This window comes from Hevea brasiliensis, chromosome 13, assembly GCF_030052815.1.
Source record: "Hevea brasiliensis isolate MT/VB/25A 57/8 chromosome 13, ASM3005281v1, whole genome shotgun sequence".
In the NCBI taxonomy this organism is placed as follows: Eukaryota; Viridiplantae; Streptophyta; class Magnoliopsida; order Malpighiales; family Euphorbiaceae; genus Hevea; species Hevea brasiliensis.
The window spans coordinates 67,421,152-67,444,561 of NC_079505.1; the positions used below are offsets into that span (position 1 = coordinate 67,421,152).

The 23,410-nt window shown below is 30.1% G+C and overlaps 2 protein-coding genes across 3 annotated transcripts; both read left to right on the forward strand.

The window, feature by feature from the left end:
• Positions 1–3,523: 3,523 nt before the first annotated feature.
• LOC110671479 (probable flavin-containing monooxygenase 1) lies at positions 3,524–5,807 on the forward strand. Its single transcript, XM_021833963.2, has 5 exons — positions 3,524–4,108; positions 4,224–4,461; positions 4,559–4,734; positions 4,822–5,174; positions 5,302–5,807. Exons 1-5 carry the CDS (start codon positions 3,671–3,673, stop codon positions 5,651–5,653), a joined length of 1,557 nt encoding a protein of 518 aa, XP_021689655.2. The 5' UTR covers positions 3,524–3,670; the 3' UTR covers positions 5,654–5,807.
• A 5,585-nt stretch (positions 5,808–11,392) lies between these two features.
• Positions 11,393–17,675, forward strand: LOC110671511 (uncharacterized methyltransferase At2g41040, chloroplastic). 2 transcript variants are annotated; one of them, XR_002498114.2, is made up of 9 exons: positions 11,393–11,661; positions 12,413–12,513; positions 12,627–12,767; positions 13,065–13,146; positions 13,443–13,636; positions 13,707–13,818; positions 16,582–16,686; positions 17,179–17,270; positions 17,380–17,519. XR_002498114.2 is itself a non-coding variant. In XM_021833991.2 (8 exons), exons 1-8 carry the CDS (start codon positions 11,500–11,502, stop codon positions 17,515–17,517), a joined length of 1,035 nt encoding a protein of 344 aa, XP_021689683.2. In that variant the 5' UTR covers positions 11,394–11,499; the 3' UTR covers positions 17,518–17,675. The 2 variants fall into 2 exon arrangements, 1 of the variants encoding a protein (XP_021689683.2); XM_021833991.2 differs by lacking the exon at positions 17,179–17,270 and having other exon boundaries at positions 11,394–11,661; positions 17,380–17,675.
• The last annotated feature ends 5,735 nt before the right edge of the window (positions 17,676–23,410 follow it).

Sequence of the window (23,410 nt, forward strand, 5' to 3'; positions counted from 1 at the left end):
AAGGATGATTGAGTGAATTTTTTTTTATAATGGCATTTTAGTCCAAAAAATATTGTTACGCAAGTTTTATGGAATTCATTTCAAATTCTATTAAATTTGATAAGAATTGGTTTAATTATAACTAATTCCATAAAATTGAATTCCTACTATTGAACTCTAATTTTATTCAAATCAAATATATAAAAAATATGAAATTCAATTAAATACCACAAAATATTTGAAATGGAATTCAACCAAACAAGCTTTTAGAATGATTTTATGAATATGTTAGAATCACATTTGAATGCTAAATACAAATAAAGTGAGGCTTGATAAGTGAAAGTAGTGAAATTAGTTCGCTGACATGCCTTCTGCCAAAGTTAGGTGCTAAGCTAAGCGTACCCAAAATAGGTGCCCTGCCTATTGCGGGCAAGGCCCAACCTATTGGCAGTAGGCATGGCTATTGCCTTTCATGTTTTCTTTTTTTTCAAATCGTAAGTTAAAGGATATCATTCGTTATATATATATATATAAAGGAAAAAAAGACCGAAGTCCATATACAAGGTTCAATCCAGCCTGTTAAAAACAATCATTACATTAGCAGCTAAAGCCCATACTAAAAATCCACCTAAAGATCCAAAAAATAATGACCTAACTTCCTAAAGGCCTCACCCATCTCTAACCCTAGATAGGACAAAAGCAATAACAGAAGAAAATAGCTTCTCTGTGTTGTTGTCGCAGTCATTGTTCCGCAAGCCATCACCGAGAAACTTGAAGACCAGGGGAAGACCAGATCTCTATGAACTGAAGCCGACTAGAGAGACCTAAACAAACCTTCCACGATGAATACATAGGCAAGATCGGATCCACAAGGAGATAAAAAGCCATGGGTTGCAAAATCCCAGTAGAAACAATATGCGTCATTAGCAATTAGAAGGTGATGATAACTTCGATCGTCAAGTGTCTCACTCGTGCTCTTCCTGCCCAGTCACTAATGAGCAGAGGAGAAAGATACTCATGCCCTGGCTCAACACAACAACTTTGACTTTCAACACAAACAGTAAGCTGAATACAACAAATACCATCCTTCTCAAGACCCATGGCTTGCATGCAACATCCAACCTAACTAAGACAACCCTTTAACGGTGGATCTAAATTTCAAGTCTCTTGCATATCTTCATTTCCTGTCCATTCTAACCTCGCTTTTGAGTTTCCTCTTATGTTTTCATGCTGTTAAGGTGCAAGGATTAATGTTTGATCACATTTACATATAACTGAGTTTGATTAATGATAAATAGTGGCCAATCAACCAAAGAGATGTTGCTTTATTATTTTCCCTTCTAATTATCCTCTTTGATCCCTTTTTGAATTATTATCCTTTCTTTTATTTTTTCAAATCCTTAATTTCTCTTTTTATAAGAGATTGGGAGATTGGGACTTGAACCTAATTTTGTCAGTTAAGTAATATGCCTTCAGTTACAAAATCAAGTCAAGCTAAGCATCAAATCTTTAAGGATAAATTTATTAGTTGTTTCTGAACTTTAACTGTTGTAACAGAGTTATCCATAAACTTAAAAATATAATATAAAACTACTAAACTTTGAAATTTTACGTATTAAAATCATTCTAACCCTCAAAAATCGATTTATGCAACCCAGAGAAGTGATGATATGGATAATTTTCTTTTTTTTGTGTGATAGTGACAAAATTGGCTATAATTTTTTTTGCAAATTAATCATAAAAGAATCTCAATCATGTGATATAATAAAGCAATAAATGCATATCAACTTATTAGAAAAATTTTACTTTTAAAAAATAATAACAATTATTTATATTATCACCACTTTGAATTGTCTACATCAACGTTTTATTATTTATAAATTAGCTATTAAAAGTTAAATAAATCTTACCATGCAAAATTATAAAATTTAAAAAAATTTATATTATATTTTTAAGTTTTAAAATAATTATATTATAACTACTAAAATTTAGAAATTATTATTAAAATTTATCCAATCTTTATTTAATCATCTTTTGGTGTTGTTTCCATTTGTATTATATTTTATTTCTCTTTCTTTTACGTTTGTCTTTGTTGCTTCTATTATTATTTAGCTTAAATCCTTGTTATATAATATGTAAAAACTGTCTGGTGGAAGCCAACTATGATGGCTTGGCAGGCTGCGGTGATTGAGACCTTCCCCACTTTGTACTCAGCTTCTGAAATTATCCTTAGACGGGTTTGGCAGTTAGGTCTTTTGTTGAAAAGTCTAACTACCATTCATTATTAGTTTCTTGATTTATCAAAGTATTGACTTTCATTTTTCCTATATAATTTTTGTGGCTAATTTAATATTTTTTAAATTCTATAAGTTTATAAAGATGTCGCGACTGATTATTGATGGAGATTCTTAAAATAAATTATATAAAAAAATAATTTAATTAAATTTTTATATAATTATATTTTATTTTTATTTGTTTAAAAATAAAAAAATTTTCAAATTAAAAAGAATTAAATTATTTTATTTTAAATATAAAAATTTTGTTTGAAATAAATTATTTGTAATGAAAAAATTCAATTGAATTTCAAAATTAATTAAATTAAATTTTTATAAAGTTTTAGTTTCCAAAGGGAATATTGTTATTTCTACTACAAGATAATAATCACTAAACGATAGTAAATTGCTAAATATGAATCTCAAAACGCTTAGTTTCATAAAGAAGGTAAATTTTACAAAATGACACCGTTTTATTGCTCTCAAGGCTTAGCAATAGTTTACTTCTTTCAATTTAATAAGTTATATCTATATTTTCTTTAATTCCTACAAAATATTAGCATATTTGCATGCCCTCAAAATTCATTCCACACAATTAAAATAAAATCAATTTTAAAATTAAAAAATAAACACAATTAAAAATATTGTATAAATTCCACAAATATAATCCAAAATAATTTTTTTAATCAATGAGTAATACCATCAGTCTTTTTTGCTTTTAGAAATTCAGATAATAAGAAGTTTCAAGTTAAAATTTATCAAATTTACAATAAGATTTTTTTTTGTCTTTCACTGGATATTACTTGCTTTATGGATTCTACTAATTATTACTTAATTTATTAGATTTTTTAAATTAAAAAAAAAACTAATTTTAAACTCAACACTTAGCTATCATCAATATCAGCCAAGCTTTTAACTTCATTAGTTCAAGACAAAGTTTTTTTTTTTTTTTGGCAGATCAAGACAAAGTTAATTGATAATTAAGACATTCATTTTTCAGAATCTTTTAATTTTTTTTCTTTTCTTTTTAATGATATATTATCTATTGAATTTATTTTAGATATGAATCAATAATTATGGTTAGTCCACCAGCTTGAAAAAGACCTCCAATTGGGACAAAATGATCTTTGAGAAATCCACCAAAAATGTCTTTTTCCATATGCAGTCACCACTTACCGCACGAAATTTGAATAAAACCTAATTTACATCCCTTTCTAGGCAACTAGATAAATCCCTCCAGCCAATTCCCAATCAAAATGTCTGCCACTTTACCACCTTGTTATATGGAAGCATTGAGTTATTAATATAATCTAACATATAATTTATCTATAAAACTTTTGTGAAGGATATGTATAAGTTTGAACGGATACAACTTTTACAATAAGGATAACCTTGGATCTGAAAAATTTGAGTTCCTAATGGAAAATCGTGTGGCGATCATCGGAGCAGGAGTTAGTGGCCTTCTTGCCTGCAAGTACACTCTCAACAAGGGATTGACTCCAACAGTTTTTGAAGCTGAAGAAAGAATTGGAGGAGTTTGGGCACGTACTATTGACTCAACCAGGCTCCAAAACACCAAACAAGTATACCAGTTTTCTGATTTTCCATGGCCTTCCTCTGTAAAAGATGAGCATCCTACCCACACCCAGGTTATGGAGTATCTTGAATCTTATGCTCATAATTTCAATGTCTTTCCTTGCATAAAATTCAATTCCAGAGTCATCTCTATAGATTATGTAGGAGAATCTTTTCAAGAGATGGAATCATGGGATCTATGGGGTGGAACTGGTAAGCCTTTTGGCTCTAAAGGAAAATGGCATATCAAGGTTCAACACACCAAAACTTGCAGCATAGAGGTATGCCCAGTATAGATCAAGAAAGTTAATTAGACCAATTTCAAAAAAAAAAAATTGATTTTGGATGATGGAAGGAAAGTGATTTCTGACGAAGAATTTTATGAATTATGACCAGGAATATCATGCTGAGTTTGTTATTCTTTGCATTGGACAATTTAGTGGCGTTCCAAACATTCCAGAGTTCTCTCCAGATGAAGGGCCACAAGTATTCAAGGGCAAGGTAATGCATTCAGGTGACTTCTCTGCTTTGGACAATTTGGGTACTGAAAAATTCATCCAAGGAAAGAGAGTTGCAGTCATTGGTTCACACAAATCTGCAGCTGATACAGCAACAGAATGTGCCAATACAAATGGTAAGAAAATTTAATGCAACTTAATTTGTTGTCTTAGGAGTTAGGACTACTCACATTGAGTGTTGAGTGAATGGGTGAATCTTACTTTGGAATTCAGGAGTCAATTTCCCATGCACGATGGTTCAAAGGAATGCTCAATGGTTTCTGCCTGGCGGCTCTTTCTCTGTATTTTTGCTTGGTTTTTTGTACTTGAATCGCTTCTCAGAACTATTGGTTCATAAGCCTGGAGAAACATTTCTATTTAGCTTTTTGGTCACCTTGCTTTCACCCTTGGTAATTTTTATTTCTATCAATCTGCATATATGTTCAACACTACTTCTACACGTACAAATTTTCTGAAGACAATGTACGGATACACAGAGATGGGGAATTTCCAAATTCATGGAGAGCTATCTCAAGTGGACTCTCCCATTGAAGAAGTATGGAATGCTACCCAAATTCAGCTTTGATGAACATATGTCTTCATGTCAGATTGCAATGCTACCCGAAAATTTCTTCGACAAAGTGGAAGAGGGGAGCATCATCATTAAGAATTCGCAAAGCTTTAGGTTCTGTAGAGAAGGTCTAATTATTGAAGGAGAAGCTCAGCCATTAGAAACAGACATTGTGATTTTCGCCACAGGATTCAAGGGTTATGAAAAACTTGCAAACATTTTTGAGTCTTCAGTTTTCCAGGATTGCTTAAAGGCCACTGCACCACTTCTCCTTTACAGGTTCTCTACTAACTTCTCTTATCCAGATATAATTTTCCACAGAATATATACACATTAGGCCTACTGCATGATCTGTGTTAATTCAACAACTCTTTTTCTTTTTTTTTTTTTTTTTCAATTGCTGCAGGCAAATACTTCATCCTAGAATACCTCAATTGGCGATTATAGGATATAATGAGAGTTTCTCAACTCTGGGAAACTCTGAATTGAAAAGCCTATGGTTAGCAAATTTTCTTGATGGAAACCTTGAATTGCCTTGTGTTAAGAGCATGGAAAAGGAGGCCAAGATGTGGGGAGATCACATCAAGCAGGTTACTGGGAGATACTTTAAGAGAGCTTGTATTAGCAACGCTAATATATGGTATAATGACCAACTCTGCAAGGACATGGGCTACAACCCCAGAAGAAAGAATGGGTTTTTAAGAGACCTGTTTATACCATATGCACCAACAGATTATGCAGATCTCACTACCAAGTGAAGTAGATCAAACCTGCAAGCACTGTAAATCAGAATAAATGATAAATTGATTCATATCAATTGATCCCAGGAGAAAAAAAATTGGGGGTTTTTAACAGGCTTGTCACTTGTTTGTGCCATAATGTATATACAGGGCTCTTAGTAACTTCCATGTATCCCATGTAGGACTTCTAATTCAATTCCTGTTTATATATAAATGTGGAGCAAATATAACAGTTTATTATAAGAGTAGCAAACAGCTCAATTACACAGATATGGTCCTCAATAGAACAAGGCATAAGCCATTTGCTTTCCTAACAACTTAAGGACAAGAGGGAATAGCTGTGTATCAGGCTTCCAGATTCATAATATAAAAAATGTATAACAATACAAGTCATATACCTAAATTATTGGGGAAAACATAAATTGAATGAATAAAATTTTTTAAAATATTCGGCCGGCAGAGGGAAACAATAATAAATAACATCCACCTTTGCTGGCAAAATTTTAATTGTTTAATAACTAATAGAAAAAAGGGCTTAATTTTTTTAAAATATTTTTTAATTTAATGGAAGCCTAATGAAAAAAAAAAGTCAAAACAGGTTATTTTCTTAAGTACACCATGTTAGAAAATATGAAAAATATTTTCTCATAAAACAACCGAAGCCTGATAATTTATTTATTAACAAGAGAAAAATCGTCAGTATATGTAACATCTCATGTAGTAATGGGAAATAATTTACGGCTGGAGAGAGTCTCGCTTGAGACCTTGACCAAATAGGGAGTAGGAATAAATCGAATCATACATTGAAATTGAGAAAACTAATCACTAGATGACCCTTTTGGTGGAATGACCTAGAGATTTGGAAGAATTTCAAGATTAAGCGTGCTCGCTTGAGAGCAATCTTAGAATGGATGATCTCTGGAAAATTTTTCATATTTCACTTATGGAATAAAACCGTGAAGCTCAGGATGGGGTAAGTCAAAGCGGACAATTACTCTAATGGTTGGAGCAGGGGCGTTACAATATATTTGTAATGAATCATTTCTAATATGTCTTATCTTAAAAAAAAAAATCTCTAATGTGTCATTAGCTTATCTTGTCCGGTTAAACTACGTTTGTCTATGTTCTCCAAAGCTGTGGAATTATTCTTGGAGCGACCAGTTAATCTTAAAGTAAATTTCATGAGAAAGTCAGATAAAACAGCATTAATATTTATTTGACCTAATTTTTATTGTTTTCTTAAAGGTTGAGGTGATTTAATTTGATAAATAAATCAAAGGAACAAAGATCAAATTTACACTTTTTTTTAATATTTAAATAAATTTATTTTGAGCTTTTTGTCCTAAATTAAGCCATAACTTTTCTGTTAGGACCAAATAAGACCTAAAATCTAAAGAAAATAAGGTGTGGGAAACTCGCCCATAAACAATAAATAAAAAAAAATTATTTTCTGCTTCCAAATTAATTAAAAAAAATAAAGAAAACAAGAACAAAACCCAAAAATACACCAGCAACAAAAGCAAACCCAGAACAAGAACACAATCGAAATTGAACAAATCAGAAACAATAACATGATTTAAATTGACAACCCAGAAAGACACCACTCTTTATGTCCGTCAGCGTTTAGTTGCTTTAAACAAATTGAATTTACGAAAAAGATTTTAAATCCCATCAACCCATCTTTGCTTATAGATCTTGCTTTTGCACTTTTAGCAGGGATTGCAACCGGCCGAGTACATGATTTTATCGAATTTTATTAGGATATGTTTAGATAATATATAATTGAGTTTAGAATATATTCAAATTTAAGGATTAATAACTACGATTTGAACTATATATATAAATAAATAAATAAATATAAATTATATTTTTTAAATAATATTTATAATTTTTTATATATTATATTTTAAATAATAAAATTTAAATATTTTATAAAATTATTAATTTTTAAAAAATATATAAATTATTAATTAAAATATATAAAATTAAATAACTTTAAATATTATTTAAGTAATATTAATCGAATTTAAATAATTTAAAACAAATTTTAATAAAATTTAAAATGATTCTAATATTGAAAATGATAATCAGTTTAAATAAATAGTTTTGATGGATATTTTATTTGTTGTCATCCTTCTTCCAAACTTTTCCTTTCTTTTATATATGGCCATGTTGTAGTCTCATCGCAAACCCATTAAACAACATCTAAAATCAGCATGACAATTCTAACTTTAGATTGTGGCAATGAAAATGGGAAAACGAAGTAAACAATAGAGAATTGAGGTGGAGAAATTAAGGTGGAAACACAAAAAAAATTTACCCTGTAAAACAGAAACTGCCTGCATTTGTGCTTCTTGGAAAAGGCTCCGCCAACATTTATACTCTTCATCTAAATCGTCGCATGTGATTTCTCGTTGATGTAGACTGAAATGTGTTTCAGTCACAACGATCCTAACGTTTCAAAGAACAAACTGATTTAGCCTTGGCAGCTAAATTTACACCACACAGCAATAATTTTATTTCTTAATATTTCACCAAATGGTATTTAAAAAAAAATAATGTGAACTTTGCCAGTTTTGTTAATTATAACTTTTTTTGCCATTTTGATTTAATTTCAAATTATTGTGTTAATTGTGATTTGGGTTTTAAATTAATTGAACGTTGATGCAGCGGTTAACATGGTAAAAATATTAATTTTTTTATATATTATTATTGATGTGCCATGAACTTTAGGTTACTAACGTAGTAAAAATTATTATTGTTGACATGACATAACTTTAATAATAAAAAAAGTCAAAACTTTTCCATTTTTATTAATTTTATATAATTTTATATATTTGTTTCTTTTATAATCAATCAACTAATTTTAATCTAACTTATTTAGTATAATAAAAAAATTAATTTTCACCTTTCTCTCACCTCATATATATTTTTTTGGGCATTTATGGAACTTATTTGTAAAAATACATAATTTTTTCATTTATTTAAAAAGTAAAAATTCATGTAAAAAATATCAATAACACATTGTTGATGAGAGAGAGAGAGAGTGTTGTATATATGTTATTAAATGGCATTGGGTGGGAAGAGAGAGAGAGAGAGAGAGAGAGAGAGAGAGAGAGGTGGGTGTAGGGATATGCTCTAGAGAGAAATGTTAGTAGAGGGATATTTTTAATTTTAATAAATAAAATTTATAAATACTAACAAAAAAAAATATGATGAGAGAGGAAAAAATTATTTTTTATTATACTAAGTAATATAAACATTAATTTTTTACATTACAAAATAAAGTATTAATTTTTAATTAAGTTAAGTTAAAATTAGTTAACTGATCATAAATGAAACAAATATTTAGAATTAGTTATAATTGATAAAAGTAAAAATGTTTTGACATTTTATTATTAAAATTATGTTATGCCACAAAAATATATAAAATAATAATATTTTTGTGTCATATCATCAACGATATGATAAAAAAATAAAATTTATGCCACATCAACTATCTTGTTAATAATAATATATAAAAAATTAATATTTTTACCATGACAACTGCTATATCACCTCACTTTACCCAATTTTAGACTCCTGTAATTAATGTAAAAGTTTCAAATTAGACCAAAATTAATAAAAAAAAATTACTATAATTGACAAAAACTTGCATTTTTTTTTTCACTATTAGACGTAATATTTTTTTACCAATCATTCAAACGAAGTCCTAACAGAACAATTGAGGATACCGTGGAGACTCAAATAAAACCATTTTGACAATTTGAAGGGAAATAATGAGGGAAAAAGAAATATAAAAGAAAGAAAAAAGATTTAGAGCAAATTTTCATATTAGAAATTGCTAAGGAAGCAAACCCATGTGTAACATGATTCCAGAAATTGAGAAAAAAAATTAAGAAAAAGGATGATTATGAAAAGAAATCTCAGCAAGGAAGAGTTGCACAACTCAATATTAGCCATGGGACGACTCAAGAAATCCTATCACAGCCTCTTTCCATGGCCTCCTCCTTCGGCTTCATCTGCAGTCACCTTTGCAACTTCAAATGACCAGAAGAAAAGCAAAAAGAAATTTGATTTCTCTAAAGGGAAAATTATATTTTAGTCTTTGAGGTATGCTATAATTAACATATTTGTCCCTATATTTTATTATGGCATACCTTAGAGATTAAAACGTAATTTTCTCTTCTCTTAATTCTCTTATTTAGACATCAAATATTGGAAAAAAAAGAATGAGAAATTTCCCTTTTCCCACCCCCTAAAAAAAATAAGATTATTTAGATACAATTCATTTTTCAACTCTTTGTAATTAATCAAAAATATTTCTCTTCAAATTGATAATATCTAAGAAAAAAGAGAGTTTATTTATATGAAAATACTTAAATTTTTTTTTATAATTTAATAGATATGAAGAAAACAAGTGAGTATAATAGTTATTACTTTTTTTAAGGGAAAAATTGTATTTATCTTATATTTCTAATAATTTATTCAAGCAATACCAAGTAAATTATTTTTCTTTTTTCATTTTTATTATTTAATTTATATTCATATCCCTTTACGGTTAAAAGAATTAGTCTCATAATCTCTCAATTTAGGTGGTTATATTAGCATCTTCTCTCAACTTTAATTTGTATCACAATAATTCTTGAATTTCAATTTAAGCATTATTAAAATCTCTATGACCTACTATTGCAAGTTTTAGGTTAACTTATAATTAAATTTCACTTATCATCCCTCAATTTAAATAGGTTTATCATAGTCATCCCTCAACTTCATAAACTCAACTAAGCCTTTCTCCATATCATATCATAAGGTTTGACAAAATTTTTATGCTGATTGTCACCTACCGCAACCATCTTCCTTTATCCGGGTTTGAGACCGGCTAAACCCAAACTACTTAGGCGGAGTTCATTCCTCAACTTCATAGTCAGATTAAAATTTTAAATTTTTATTTATTTTTTATTTATTTAAAATAAAATTATATTTTTAGAAATAATTTAATATTTTTATAAATATGTAAAATTAATTATTTAATTTACCATATAAAAATATTATATATGTATATATTATTTTTTAATTCGATTTTAGGATAATATCTAAAAGATTTATGTCCAACTTATCTTAATTTCTTTGATTCTTTTTAACATAAAAAATTAATAACATATAATTATTTTACTTTATTTTGAAATATTTAAACTCTAATTAAATATAAATTATTTTATTTTTTTTCTATATAGTTTCATATTGTATATAGATTTTGTCTATTTTTTAAAATTAGCAAGATAACATATCTAATCTTAATTATTATCCAGAATATTTGTTATTAAAATTATTTATATATTAAATTAAAATTTAAAAATTTTTGTGATATAAACTAAAGTTAAAGAATATGTATATAGTATATTTATTGCAATTGAGGGATAATAAGTGAAATTTAACTATAAATTAATTTAATAAAAATTTTAATGATATTTAAATTAAAATTTAAAAATTTTTATAATATAAATTAAAATTTAAAGACATTACTAATAATAAATTAAGATACTATAAATAAAATTAACCATAGATAAAGATACAAACGAAGGGTTAAAAAAATAAACTCTAGAATTATTTTTTTTAATATTATTTCAAAATTTTAAATGAGAGAATAATAATATTTTATAAAACGTAACTAATAATTTGTGCAGTCCAGTTAGAGCAAGCGCTGTCCCACCATTGTCCACAAGCACACACACACTCTTATATATATATATACACACACACCAAGCTAATGGACAGAACCGAACTCACACACCACACACAGAGGAAGACGAAGAAGAAGAGAGCGAGAATCTTGAAGAGCCAGTAATCTTAATCCTTTTACCATGGCGATAGCTTCCTCTTCTCTTCAACCACTTCACCAAGTTCTATGCCTCAAATACACTTGCCTTTCTCCCAATTCCCGAAATTTCCAGCCTCGTCTCGGGTTTTCCTCTCTCAGGTTTCCCTCCACGATTCGCGCTTGTTCAGCAGTTGCTCTTGAACCAGTACGAACTTCACCATTACCTTTTTTTTTCCAGTGCTGTGTTTTACTCTTTTTTGCGGTGGAATTTTTATAGGTTAGGCCAAATAAATTGTGTTGCCCTAAAAATGCTTTAGAATTATCTTTTCTTTTTATGGAGAAGTGGGATGCTGTTTGATTGCTGAGAAAGTCTCGAATTTTGAATTTTAAAATTACCATTATTTAGGACGACCCAAGTTGATAAACTTTTTGAGCTGACTCAATACATTGAATTCGTGCATTTTCCCCCCTTTTCTATAGATAAAAGTGTAAGTACTATGAAGTTAGTATTTATTGGAAAATTAGTACTATTGTGTTCTGAGGCATGTAATTTGAAAAATGCAGACATGAATTAAGCATACTGGTTGAGTGCTAGGTGCTATTGATGTCTCTGTTTTTAGGAAGGGATTTATTTCCAATTGAAGGTTTCTTGATCCAATTCTGAGTTCATAATATTCATAAATTTTAATAGACCTTGTCACCTTGACTGGTTGATTTTCCCGTTGAGGCCAAACAAACTTAGTACAATGATTACACATACATTCCCTGCAGTGCACAGATTTGGCAATTGGCAGCTCATTGTTAGATATGTTTATGTATTGCTACAAGAAATAAGCGAAACATTATTTCTTTCTAATGTTAAATTGGTTTCCTTTTGCTAACATATATTGGATTTGACAAGAATTTCTGCTTTTAGGATTTTGGTTATTGGATTTGATAAGAATTTCTTCTTTTAGGATTTAGGTACAGAGAAGCGTCAAACTTTGGAGGATGACCCATTTGCATGCCCAATATGTTATGAGCCTCTGATAAGAAAAGGCCCTCCAGGTTTTAATTTGTAAGTTAGGGTGCTTAATGTGATAGTAAACCACCACCACCCCCAGCACCCCTCCCCCCCTCCCCTCCTTTTTTTTTTAATAAGATCTGACATGATAGCTACAAAACCTGCAGATCAGCAATCTACCGGTCTGGTTTCAAGTGCAAGAAATGCAACAAAACATATTCCAGCAAAGGCAACTATCTGGATCTTACAATTACAGCTGCAATGAAGGAATATAATGAAGTCAAACCTGCTAGGACAGAGCTATTCCGGTATACGTGGATTGATGTACATAGCATAATGATGAATTAGAAGTTCTGACATGCCCCTACATATTCATAAAACTTCAAATGCTGTAACTCTTGGATAAACTCTTGTTTCATGTCTCCAGAAATATTTTTCAAACCTTAGTTTCTGTTAGTTAGAGGAACAGCTGCATATTTTTCTCACCCAATCTTTGTTCTAAGCAATGATTAACAGACGTGCCTTTTTTATAAGGCACATCATAATTTAGTTATATTGTTTGAGGAAATATTGTCTTACCTCAATTGTTGACCTGACCTTGTTAGGAGTCCACTTGTTTCATTCTTGTATGAACGAGGGTGGCGTCAAAATTTTAATCGAAGTGGCTTCCCTGGTCCTGATGAAGAGGTGAGTCTTCCTTAGCTTGTTTATAATTCAAATACTTCACTGTATGGAGGAAAATATCATTAGCATCATTAAAAATATGAGCTTTGGTAAAAGCTATTATGTCATTTCTGATTTATGAAATCTCTGCATAAAATTGGATAACATGGAAATATAGTCTGTTGTGTAACATGGCATTTGTATCTGAGGAAATTGAAGTAATATTAAGTCCTTCCCGTCCTTTGCTTCTGTGGTGTTGCTGCTTCAGTTCATTACCTGTTACCTGTATCAACTTGCTAACGTTTTTGTTGTTAATGCAGTTCAAAATGGCTCAGGAGTACTTCAAACCAGCAGAAGGTGGTCTCCTAGTTGATGTTAGCTGTGGCAGCGGATTGTTTTCCAGAAAATTTGCCAAATCTGGGACTTATTCTAAAGTTGTTGCGCTTGATTTTTCTGAAAACATGCTTCGCCAATGTTATGATTTCATTAAGCAAGACATCACTATCTTAAATACGTAAGCTTCTTTCATTTTTCCAATCTTCATAATTCTTTGAAGGCATGAACTAATTTTTTTCAATATGCAGGAATCTTGCCCTTGTTCGAGCAGATGTTTCTAGACTTCCTTTCTCATCAGGTTCAGTTGATGCTGTTCATGCTGGTGCAGCCTTACATTGCTGGCCATCTCCTTCAAATGCTGTAAGTGATCTTTCTTCTTTCAATTTTCTTCATCATGTTTGGCATATCCAGCCTCTCATATTTCCCAGATATATCACATTTGACAGATACTAAATTCTAATGAATTTGGATAGATTGATTTGCCACTTCATTGTTTTTGTCATGTTGTTACTTGGACTTCTTGTTTGTGATATCTATGTGGGCCCATATCGTCTATTATGTGTATTATTTGTATTAGAATAGGTGTTGTTTGTTGAAGAAAACCTTACTGCCTTAGGTTTTGTGACTGCTGCATGACCACTGCTTTTCAAAATGCTTTAAATGTTCCCTTCACAAGGACCAAGTTTGAAAATGATCTTTACCTTCCTATAATGTTTCTTCAGTAAGGACAGTATTTTTCCCTTCCTTCTCAGTAATTAAAACATAATTTTAACTAGGATCAAGGTAATTAGTAGTTCAGGATGTACCATTACCCTAAAGGTGGACCTAAACACACAAAGTCAACAAGGTTCTTCTTCCTTGTATATTACTATGCAAGTGAAACACAATATAAAATAGTTTAGGGTAACTGCAAAGATGGGACAGGATGGTGACATAGCAATGGTTCCTGCAGGACAAAATGAGTTAAGACCAAATCAGCATGTAGCCACGACTGCTACTACACAAGGGAGTAGAATAAAGGAGACATTTTCTACAGCTATCTTAATGAATGCTAATTTCTTCTTAATTGCAGCAGCTGCTAAAAGGAATTAATATCTTCTTTCTTCAAATTCTTCTTTCTATATTCTTTTCTCTCTATATTTTCTTCCAGTTCTTCCTTTCTCTAACTTCTTTCTCTGATCTCTTTCTATTTCTTCTCTTTTTCCTCCATTTCTTCTTTTCTCAGAGTTGAAACCCTCTTTCTAGGGTTTCTAATTCTCTCTCTGATTCCCTATTTCTCATTCACTTTCTCTATTCTTTCTTAGTTCCTCTTTTCTGTCTCGTGTTCTCCTATTTTTCTCTCATTCAGTCTTCTTGTCCTCTCTTTCTTCCTATTTTTCTTCCCTTTCTTTCTTTCTATCCAAAACAGAGTTGTTAGGTATTAACTGGTTTCCTTTCACTATTTTTTTTCCCCAAATTTTCTTGGAAACAAAATATAATCAAATCATCAGACATTGGAAATACAATCTTGGGAACAAAATATTCTTTTGGATATAACTTAAATTATTGATAGAAGATGGAGAACATATGAAGAATCGATGAATGACAATGGAAAGTTTGGGTTCACAAAGTGGATTGTTAGATCAGAAAATGGAAGACAGGCAAACGGGTAAGATGCTACAGTCCATCCAAGCTTTAAAAACTAGCATCCATATATCTGAAGATTCTTGGAGTAGTGGCAATGAATTGGGATTAACAATCCAAGAGAAGACGGAGGACTTTGATACTAAGAAGGAGACTATCCTTCTTGACGACACAACAATTTTGCTTGATGAAGGGGATAAGAAATTGATGGATGAAAAATTAAAAGATGAAAATCTTGCAGGCAAAACATTGAAGGCTGATGGAGAGGAAGAAGCTACTTTTTACTAAAGACAAAATTATTTGCATTAGCTGACAATGAGAGAGCACAAGAAGGATTGTCTAAGCTCTCTAGTGGGGTTATTGTTCTTAAGGTTTTGGGGGCTAGTGAGGCAGAAGATTTTCTTTTGAAGTATTTTTTATAGGGAGCAATTTAGTTAAAAGCAAAGCTTTGCAACATATCTTCAGCTGAAATGGAAAGAGGGTGGATTCTATTCCTGTGATTTCTTATTTTCCATGGAGGATTAATGGGAAATATTAAGAAGGCAAAGAAAGAAATCCATCTCCTACGGAGCAAAAAAAAAAAAAAAATCCAATTCAACATTTTGATTCTTTTTGGTTATTTTTTGCTGCACATTGATGGTCATTTTCTGGATATGGAGGCAACACTTTTACTGTTATATTACAGTTTCCATTACTCAATTCTTTACAAAAATGATTTCAAGAAGTGGGAATGTTATGACTAAGGAGAATGAGGGGTGTTGAAAATAAATAGAAGGCCTTCAGAGTGAAATTGTAATAGAGGAATAGTATGCAAAGTTAGTAGAGGTTAGCTGGGAATTAGTTGGAGAGTGGCAGGAACAGTTACTAGATAAATCTATAAATAAGAGCTATTGTAACTCTAGAAACTATAGCAGAATATTATCATTTATCAATGAAATTCTCATTCTTCTCTCTCTAAATTCTGTTCTTTCTCTTCTCTCTCTATCTTTTTTCTGCTTCTTTCTCTTCTTTTCCTAGGCTTTCCTCTATATTCTCAGCTATACTGGATAGCAGGCTTTCTGTTACTTGAGGGATTGCAAATAATAAAATGTGGAAGAACTTCAGATGGATCTTAATCTGGTGACAGCAACAAACATCCAAATCTTCTAAGTAAAAGATACCTGCAACACAGCAATAGTATATTTGCAATCATTTGGGGCTGCTTGCAATGTATTGAATTCGACATAGGCACCCATAATGCATAGGATATCATTGCTTTGATCCAGTAATAATGCTAGTCAACTGTGGATGTTTTTGGCATTGGCCCAATGATGGTATGCTGTATGATTAGCATTTAGGATATTTGTGGGTTTGCATTTAGATGCCCATGTTGACTCCTGATAAAGCTTTTTTTTTTTTTCCTAACATATCTAGTTAGTTTCATGCTTTCTCACTATTCACATATATGAAAACTATTTTACAAGGATGTATTTCAACCGGTGACATAATTACTCGTGCTAGATTGCTGAAATCTGTCGTATATTGCGAAGTGGTGGAGTCTTTGTTGGAACCACTTTTCTAAGATACAGTGCAGTCACTTCCTGGATTGAACGGCCGCTCCGTGAGGTAATACTCCTTATCAAGCAGTTTTTCGATTTGATCAGTTGTAGATGTGATCTTATCTGGATGGATAAATTGCGATGCCTTGAGACCAAACTTCCTTTAGCTTGATTTATGTATTAATGTAACTATACCTTCAAATGTTGATCTAATCTGAAACATGCACCACACTTAACCTGGCTGTTTTAACTAATTCAGAAGGCTGCAGGTTTGCAACTCCAAATGTTAAATTGGCTTGTCAACAGATTCTTCTACTTTCCATAAACATCCATGAATAATAATAATAATAATAATAATAATAATAATAATAATAATAAATCCCATTTCAATCAAAATCCAACTTATTGAAGATTGATAAATATATTCACCATCTTATTCCAGACATCATGCTAACATTTATCATGAAGATATAGATGCAAAAGCTAGTAAATAAAATTATCTGGGTCTGTTAATTATTCTCAACATTAGCTATTCATAAAACACTTGTTTGTTTGTCAGAAGAGCAGACTTTACCTCACAAAGAGGTGAAAATTGTGTGCTCTGCATAGCTTTATGGTTCTGGTTGTTATATTTGAGGGTGGAGGTCCGAGGTACATGTAAACTTCTTGTGCAATCAAAGGATAGGAAGTATATTTTGTTCTATAGCGCCCATAATTATATGCTGCAAGTTGCATCTAAAGTAGTTAATGTCTGTGGCAGAGGATTCTGCAGAATTATAACTATTTCACAGAGGAGGAGATTGAGGACTTGTGCACATCATGTGGTCTTACCAACTACAAAAGCAAAGTTCAGCAATCCTTCATCATGTTCTCTGCTGAGAAGCCCTCAGATGTTTAGGTCATTTAAACAATTTTCTGGCCTTAACATATATATATATACACATATATGAATTGTATAGAATCTTGAAATAAACAAAACCTGAAAAGGTGATAACCTGAGGCAGATGTAAAGTTAGTAAAAAAAAGTTTATCATATTTATTGCATGATTAGCCAAAGACTTATTTGTTTGAACACTATTAAGAACATCAATGCTCATTGGTCGCTAAAGAAACAAAGCCAGGCTTTCTAATTCAAGATTAATTTGAGAATGATCTGAGAGCAATTGCTTTCTGAGGTAGTCATAGGCAACAATCATTGTAATGATTTCAACAAACCTATACTAACCCAGCAGGCGGTTCGGCCAGTCGGACCAATCATAATTGGAAAATGCAGATCATCAAACCCATCACATTACCAAAATGAGGCTTGCAAAGATTAGGAGCATGAATTCAAAACTTGAGAATTGTCTGACAACAGCAAGAATACTGCAAATGGTATTTGTGGTCATATCCAATGTACACTTTCAAGAATGAGGTCACATGATGAGAGGTACATTAGGTGATATTTTAGTGGCAGATGAGAAGGGTATGCACATGAGCTATTCAAGAAAAGAAAGAGCAGCAGTAGCCCATGAGGGGAAGGTGCGTGAACCCTATTAAAGAAAAGTATAAAAGCCTTTAATGGCAGGGAAGAGAAGAGAAGAGATCCCCTCGTGCGGCTCACACCCAAGCTATGTTCACTTCTGGATATTTGACCGTTGACCAACCAGCAAAATGCACAGCTTAGAAAAAGAGGAATATTTGGTTCGGTGAATCCAATGCAGTAGCAGTAGCAGCAGCTGCCTGCAGCCCCACCACCCTCTCTTTTTTCGCTGTGTGAGGCCATTGGATCCCTTGCACGTGAGCTTCAATCTTGGTGATACTTTTATTACATTACATGGCACGTGGGGGTCGGCAAATCCTTTTTGTTAGATTAATTTTTTTTATTAATTAAATTTAGAATTGTGGAGATGTTAAGGTGTTTAAGCTGATTTGATTATGGAGATTCACGTGATTACTTTATATTAGTGGGTTTAATTTTGGTGATTAAGTGAAAGCTCACTCAATCCTTTCTACAAAATATTATTTATTAATAACATTCCTTTTCATTTGTTCTTTTAACCAATTTTAATTTAAAAGAAATATATTTTAATTTTTTTTAAGAAATTAAATAATTGTGGAAAAAGGTGCTCCCATTTTAGGTTTCCTACTTGTCCAGGTTTCTTGGTGCCTTACTCTTGAAGATCTGTTTGTGCTTTTATAATGCCATGGAAAATGAAATGGCAAACTCATATTTTTAATCTAAATGAATTGCAAAGTGCATTATTGCAATTGAATATTAAAAGAGTTTAATACTTAAATATTTATTTAATAATCAAATATTTATCTCAAGTTTAAATTTTAATGTATTGTCTTTTTTTAAAATAATTTCTTTTATAAAAAAATATTAAAAGATTTTCTATTTCACAAATGTGTCACCAAATTTAATATATTTTTAATATAAACAATAAATTACTATCGTACTAATGATATTTGTTTCCCTCCAGCAAAATATAAATTCTAAAAGAATTCAAATTTGGCAACTCGAAATTACTAAATAACTAATAAGAATTTATCAATGTGCCCCCATTATGTTAGTGGCTTAATTCATTTTTTTTTAATATTACCTTTGTAAAAATATTTTTCGTATTTTTTAACATTTGAACATTCAAAAGATTTATCAATAAAAAAATATATTTCTAATCAAAGAAAAAATTAACTAATTTTTAAGGAAAATGACTTCCTCTTTTTAGAAAGAAATTCACTTTCTAGATTTCCATAATCTTATTGAAATATGAAAGCACTTATATATGTATGAGATAAATACATATCATTAATTTAATATTAATCAAATAATGAAAAATATTTTCATAGAAAACATTTTCTTAGAAAATAATTTTCATGAAAATTTTTTTTTATATATAAATTAATTTTTATAAAGCAAACGGAGCCTAAGACTCTAACTTGAGAATTTTAAACATGATTCAATATCAATTACTAAATAACTAATTAAGAATTAATCAATATACCCCATCATGCAAGTGACTTAATATATTTTTTTAATACAATTGATCACATCTAACACTCAAATTTGAAACTTTGTAGTTCTAAATATGACTCAATTTTTTTTTTTATATATATAAAGGGATTATAGAAGTGCGGATTTGAATTTATTACTTGTTAAGTAAATAATATGTCTTTTACCATTAAATCAAGTCAGAATAAGCGACAACTCAATATCAATTAGTAAATAACGAATCAAGAATTAATCAGTCTACCCCGTATTACGCAAGGGCGCTTTATCCATTTTTCGACATAAGTGTCTCTGTTGTAAAATTTTAGAAAAGAGGAAAATTAGTTTTTTCTCCATTAAGTTGTGCTTTTTCCAAAATTCAAAGACTAAGGTTAAGGTAACGAAAATAGTAGCTCAAATTGTAATACTTAAAGCAATAATTTGAACAAATAGAATTCACATACATATACATTTAAAGCATTAGACTTTCTTATTTGAGAGAGGATAAAATACTTGCATTAAAATATAATAATTAACGACTATATACAAAACATGATAAAAAAAATAATAAAGAATGGGACAAATCAGAAGAAGAAAACAAAGCATTGAATTGCAAGGAGGAAAAAGAAATTTTTGTTACTTTAGGGTTCTACCTATTTCCACAGCCCGAATGGCTGGATATCTATGTGCTAAAATAAGCCAAGACAAAGACCTATAACCTTGAGAGTTGTTACAAAAATTCAATTTGTAGCTGATTTTATTGAAAACTTGCCTAGAAAAGTGCCATAGAAAATTTATTTTACACTTGGATATTTAGTTACAGCTTGATCACAGCAAAAAAGAATAGAGTCTACACGTAGTAGTCTAAACATCCACTTGCCCAATTAATTTGTCATTAGTGATTATGTTATGCCCAACTCAAAGCTAGGCATCTTAGGCCTTATTAAGATATTAGTTGAATTTTCTTTTCTTTTCTTTTTTTTCTTTTTAATCAAATTGAAAGAAACTCTTATTCCTGTTTTTTTGGTAAATTTGTTTCTCCAAAAGAAGAGCCACACTTTGTCTTGTTTTGTGGCCTGATATGATTGATGACCGAAAGTTTGAGAGTTCTTAATATGAGCAGTTGAGTAGCACAAGTCGTTAAAATTAAATTTTATAAAAAAAAATAAGTAATAATGAAATAAAAAAATTAAATAAAAATTTAATATACATTTATATATATTTATATTTTTTTCATAAATATATGCAAGTAATTTTTTTTTTTCATTTAATTAGGGGCGGTCATGGCACTTGTCAATTCCTTTAATTTCGTTAACAAAAATAAGTCATTTAAGTAGAATTTACTCTTGAAAATTGACTTAAAGTGGATGTGTTTAAAGACTTACTAATCTCTCACAAGATTATCCCTTAATAATGTAAGATCATAACGTTCTCACATCACTTAGGGGCAACCTGCTTAATAAGAGGTTAACAGCCTCGCTTTGCAAGAAGTGAATTTTATCCAGATAGGTTCTTCCTTGTGTAGTTTGTATCAGTTCCAAAATCAAATGTATGAAAAAAGAATAGCAAACCCCAAGATTAGCCTTGGCTAGGGCATAAAGGCAGCAGTACTGCAGTGAGATCCCTCAAAATAAGATGGGCTGTGGGTAACTGCTAGTGCTTAATGAGTTGTGTTTGTCTTGTCTCTTTCTCATAGGTTCTTACCACAAAATTATAGTGGAAGCACAGCTTCTCTTTAGTGGAGTAGTTGATTATTGAATGTTGTCATGTTTGATTCCATAAATTCCTGTTTTCCTCGTACTTGTCTATTTTTAACTTTTATCATCACTTGGATGATACCTACTTTCATAATAACCCCTAAATTCAGATCATCATTGAATTAGTATATTAATACGAAATTTACTATCTGTCACACACAGATTCAATAACCCCTAAATTCAGACGATCATTGAGTTAGTTATATACACATCAAGCCAGTGTCTTCATCAGGAATGTGTGTAATATTCAAAATCTTTATAGAAAATTTAATGTCTCCAGCTTGGTCTGATTTGATTCAGTAATTAAAGGTATATACTCAGCTGGCAGATTTTAAGTTCAAGTCCCCACTCCTCCAATCTTTCTATAAAAATAAAATAAAATAAAATAAAAATTTCATGCCTCCAACTAGCGCTGTTCAGTTCCAGTTTGGTTTGGGATTTACTTAGGAACAGGAACCAAATCAAAATTTAGATACAATTTCGGTTCGATTCTTTATTGTTTTAATTTCAATTCGGTACGATTCTCAGTTTTTCAGTTTTAGTTCGGCTCGGTATGATTCCAGTTCAATTCTCGATTTTTAAAATAATTTTATGCAATTATTCCCTTAAAAAGTCATACTTAAATTAATATTTAAGTTTTGAATTTGGTTATTAATATATAATATATCATATAATATATCTTTTAACTATACCTAAATTATATAATCTTTAACTATAAGGCACATATATAATTTAGGATTAAATATATTATATACTATACTAATATAAGTATATCATATAATATACATTTTAACTATTTATTAACCATATAATATTTAACCATAAGATACAAATATAATTAAGAATTAATATATATATATATATATAAGATAATAATATATTTATAATTAAGAATTATAAGATAATTTAATGTATTTTTAATTAAAATTATTAAGAAAATATAAAAAAATAAATATAATATTAAGTTGTATGTCGTTCATAATTATATATACATATATAAATATATATAATTATATTGAAAATATATAATACATCTAAAAAAATATAGAAAAACATATGTATAAATTCGATTCTCGGTTCGATTCTGATTTGATACGGTTTCTATTCGGTTTCGATACGATTCTGGTTCTGTTCTTAATGAAAAATCAAAACTGAACCAAAATATCAAGATAAATTCGATTCGTATCAGTTCGGTACAATTCTTTGATTCGATTTGATTCTCAATAACCGTTCACAGCCCTTCCTCCAGCCCTTAATTTCCCCTCCAGCTATTTATCCTATGATTTTTTCTTTCTTTTCTTTCCTGGTTACATGTACATGGAGTCCTTTATGCACTTTTGTTAATAGTTTTGAATTTTGAAGTCAAAGAAATAATGCCATTTTAGGACGAAATGGAAAATATTTTAAAAAAGGCAAAGCTTTCGAGGCAAAAAGAATTTCTAAATTAAGAAAAGGTGCAATATAATAGTAAAATCCTACTTTTAAGTTGTTTATTTTTTCCCAGCTAACATCACCGACTAATTAATTAATTTAATATATAAAATCTAACATGAGAAAATTCTTATTTAAATTTTATTCATCGAGAATTAAAATATAAATATGTAAAACTCAAATATTTAATAAGTGAGTCTCATTTTATATTTTAAATTTATAATAGATTAAATTTAAATAAGAAATATCTCATTATACGATCATTTTATCTAAATTGATCAAGTGGGTGATGTGTATATATGTCTTCCTAATTACAAAACTATATTTAGAGATATATGTAAATGATCAACATTGCTGGATTAATTTATATCAGGTTATAAATTCAAATCTTGATAGTCTCACTTTTAAGAATTTTGGTATGCTAAAAGATGAAAAATCAAAGAAAGAAAAAGGGGTTAAAACTTAACATAAAAAATAATGTATAAGGTAAAGGCAGCTAGTTCAAGAAGAGAGCTTAGTTAGTTTAGCAATAGAGCTCATAAGCCAAGGAGATTAGAAACATTAGTTTAAAGAGGCCGAAGAGAATGGGAGACACGGAAACAGCGCCCACGTTCTCCTCATATCTTACTTTC

What these genes read in the sequence shown, in the direction of transcription:
- LOC110671479 (XM_021833963.2), top strand. Translation starts at nt 3,671, where the DNA reads ATGGAAAATCGTGTGGCGATCATCGGAGCAGGAGTTAGTGGCCTTCTT. An exon ending in AGAATGTGCCAATACAAATG is followed by an intron (nt 4,462 to 4,558) that starts GTAAGAAAATTT and finishes TTTGGAATTCAG; the next exon opens with GAGTCAATTTCCCATGCACG. An exon ending in TCACCTTGCTTTCACCCTTG is followed by an intron (nt 4,735 to 4,821) that starts GTAATTTTTATT and finishes ACGGATACACAG; the next exon opens with AGATGGGGAATTTCCAAATT.
- LOC110671511 (XM_021833991.2), top strand. Translation starts at nt 11,500, where the DNA reads ATGGCGATAGCTTCCTCTTCTCTTCAACCACTTCACCAAGTTCTATGC. An exon ending in GGCCCTCCAGGTTTTAATTT is followed by an intron (nt 12,514 to 12,626) that starts GTAAGTTAGGGT and finishes CAAAACCTGCAG; the next exon opens with ATCAGCAATCTACCGGTCTG. An exon ending in GACATCACTATCTTAAATAC is followed by an intron (nt 13,637 to 13,706) that starts GTAAGCTTCTTT and finishes TTCAATATGCAG; the next exon opens with GAATCTTGCCCTTGTTCGAG.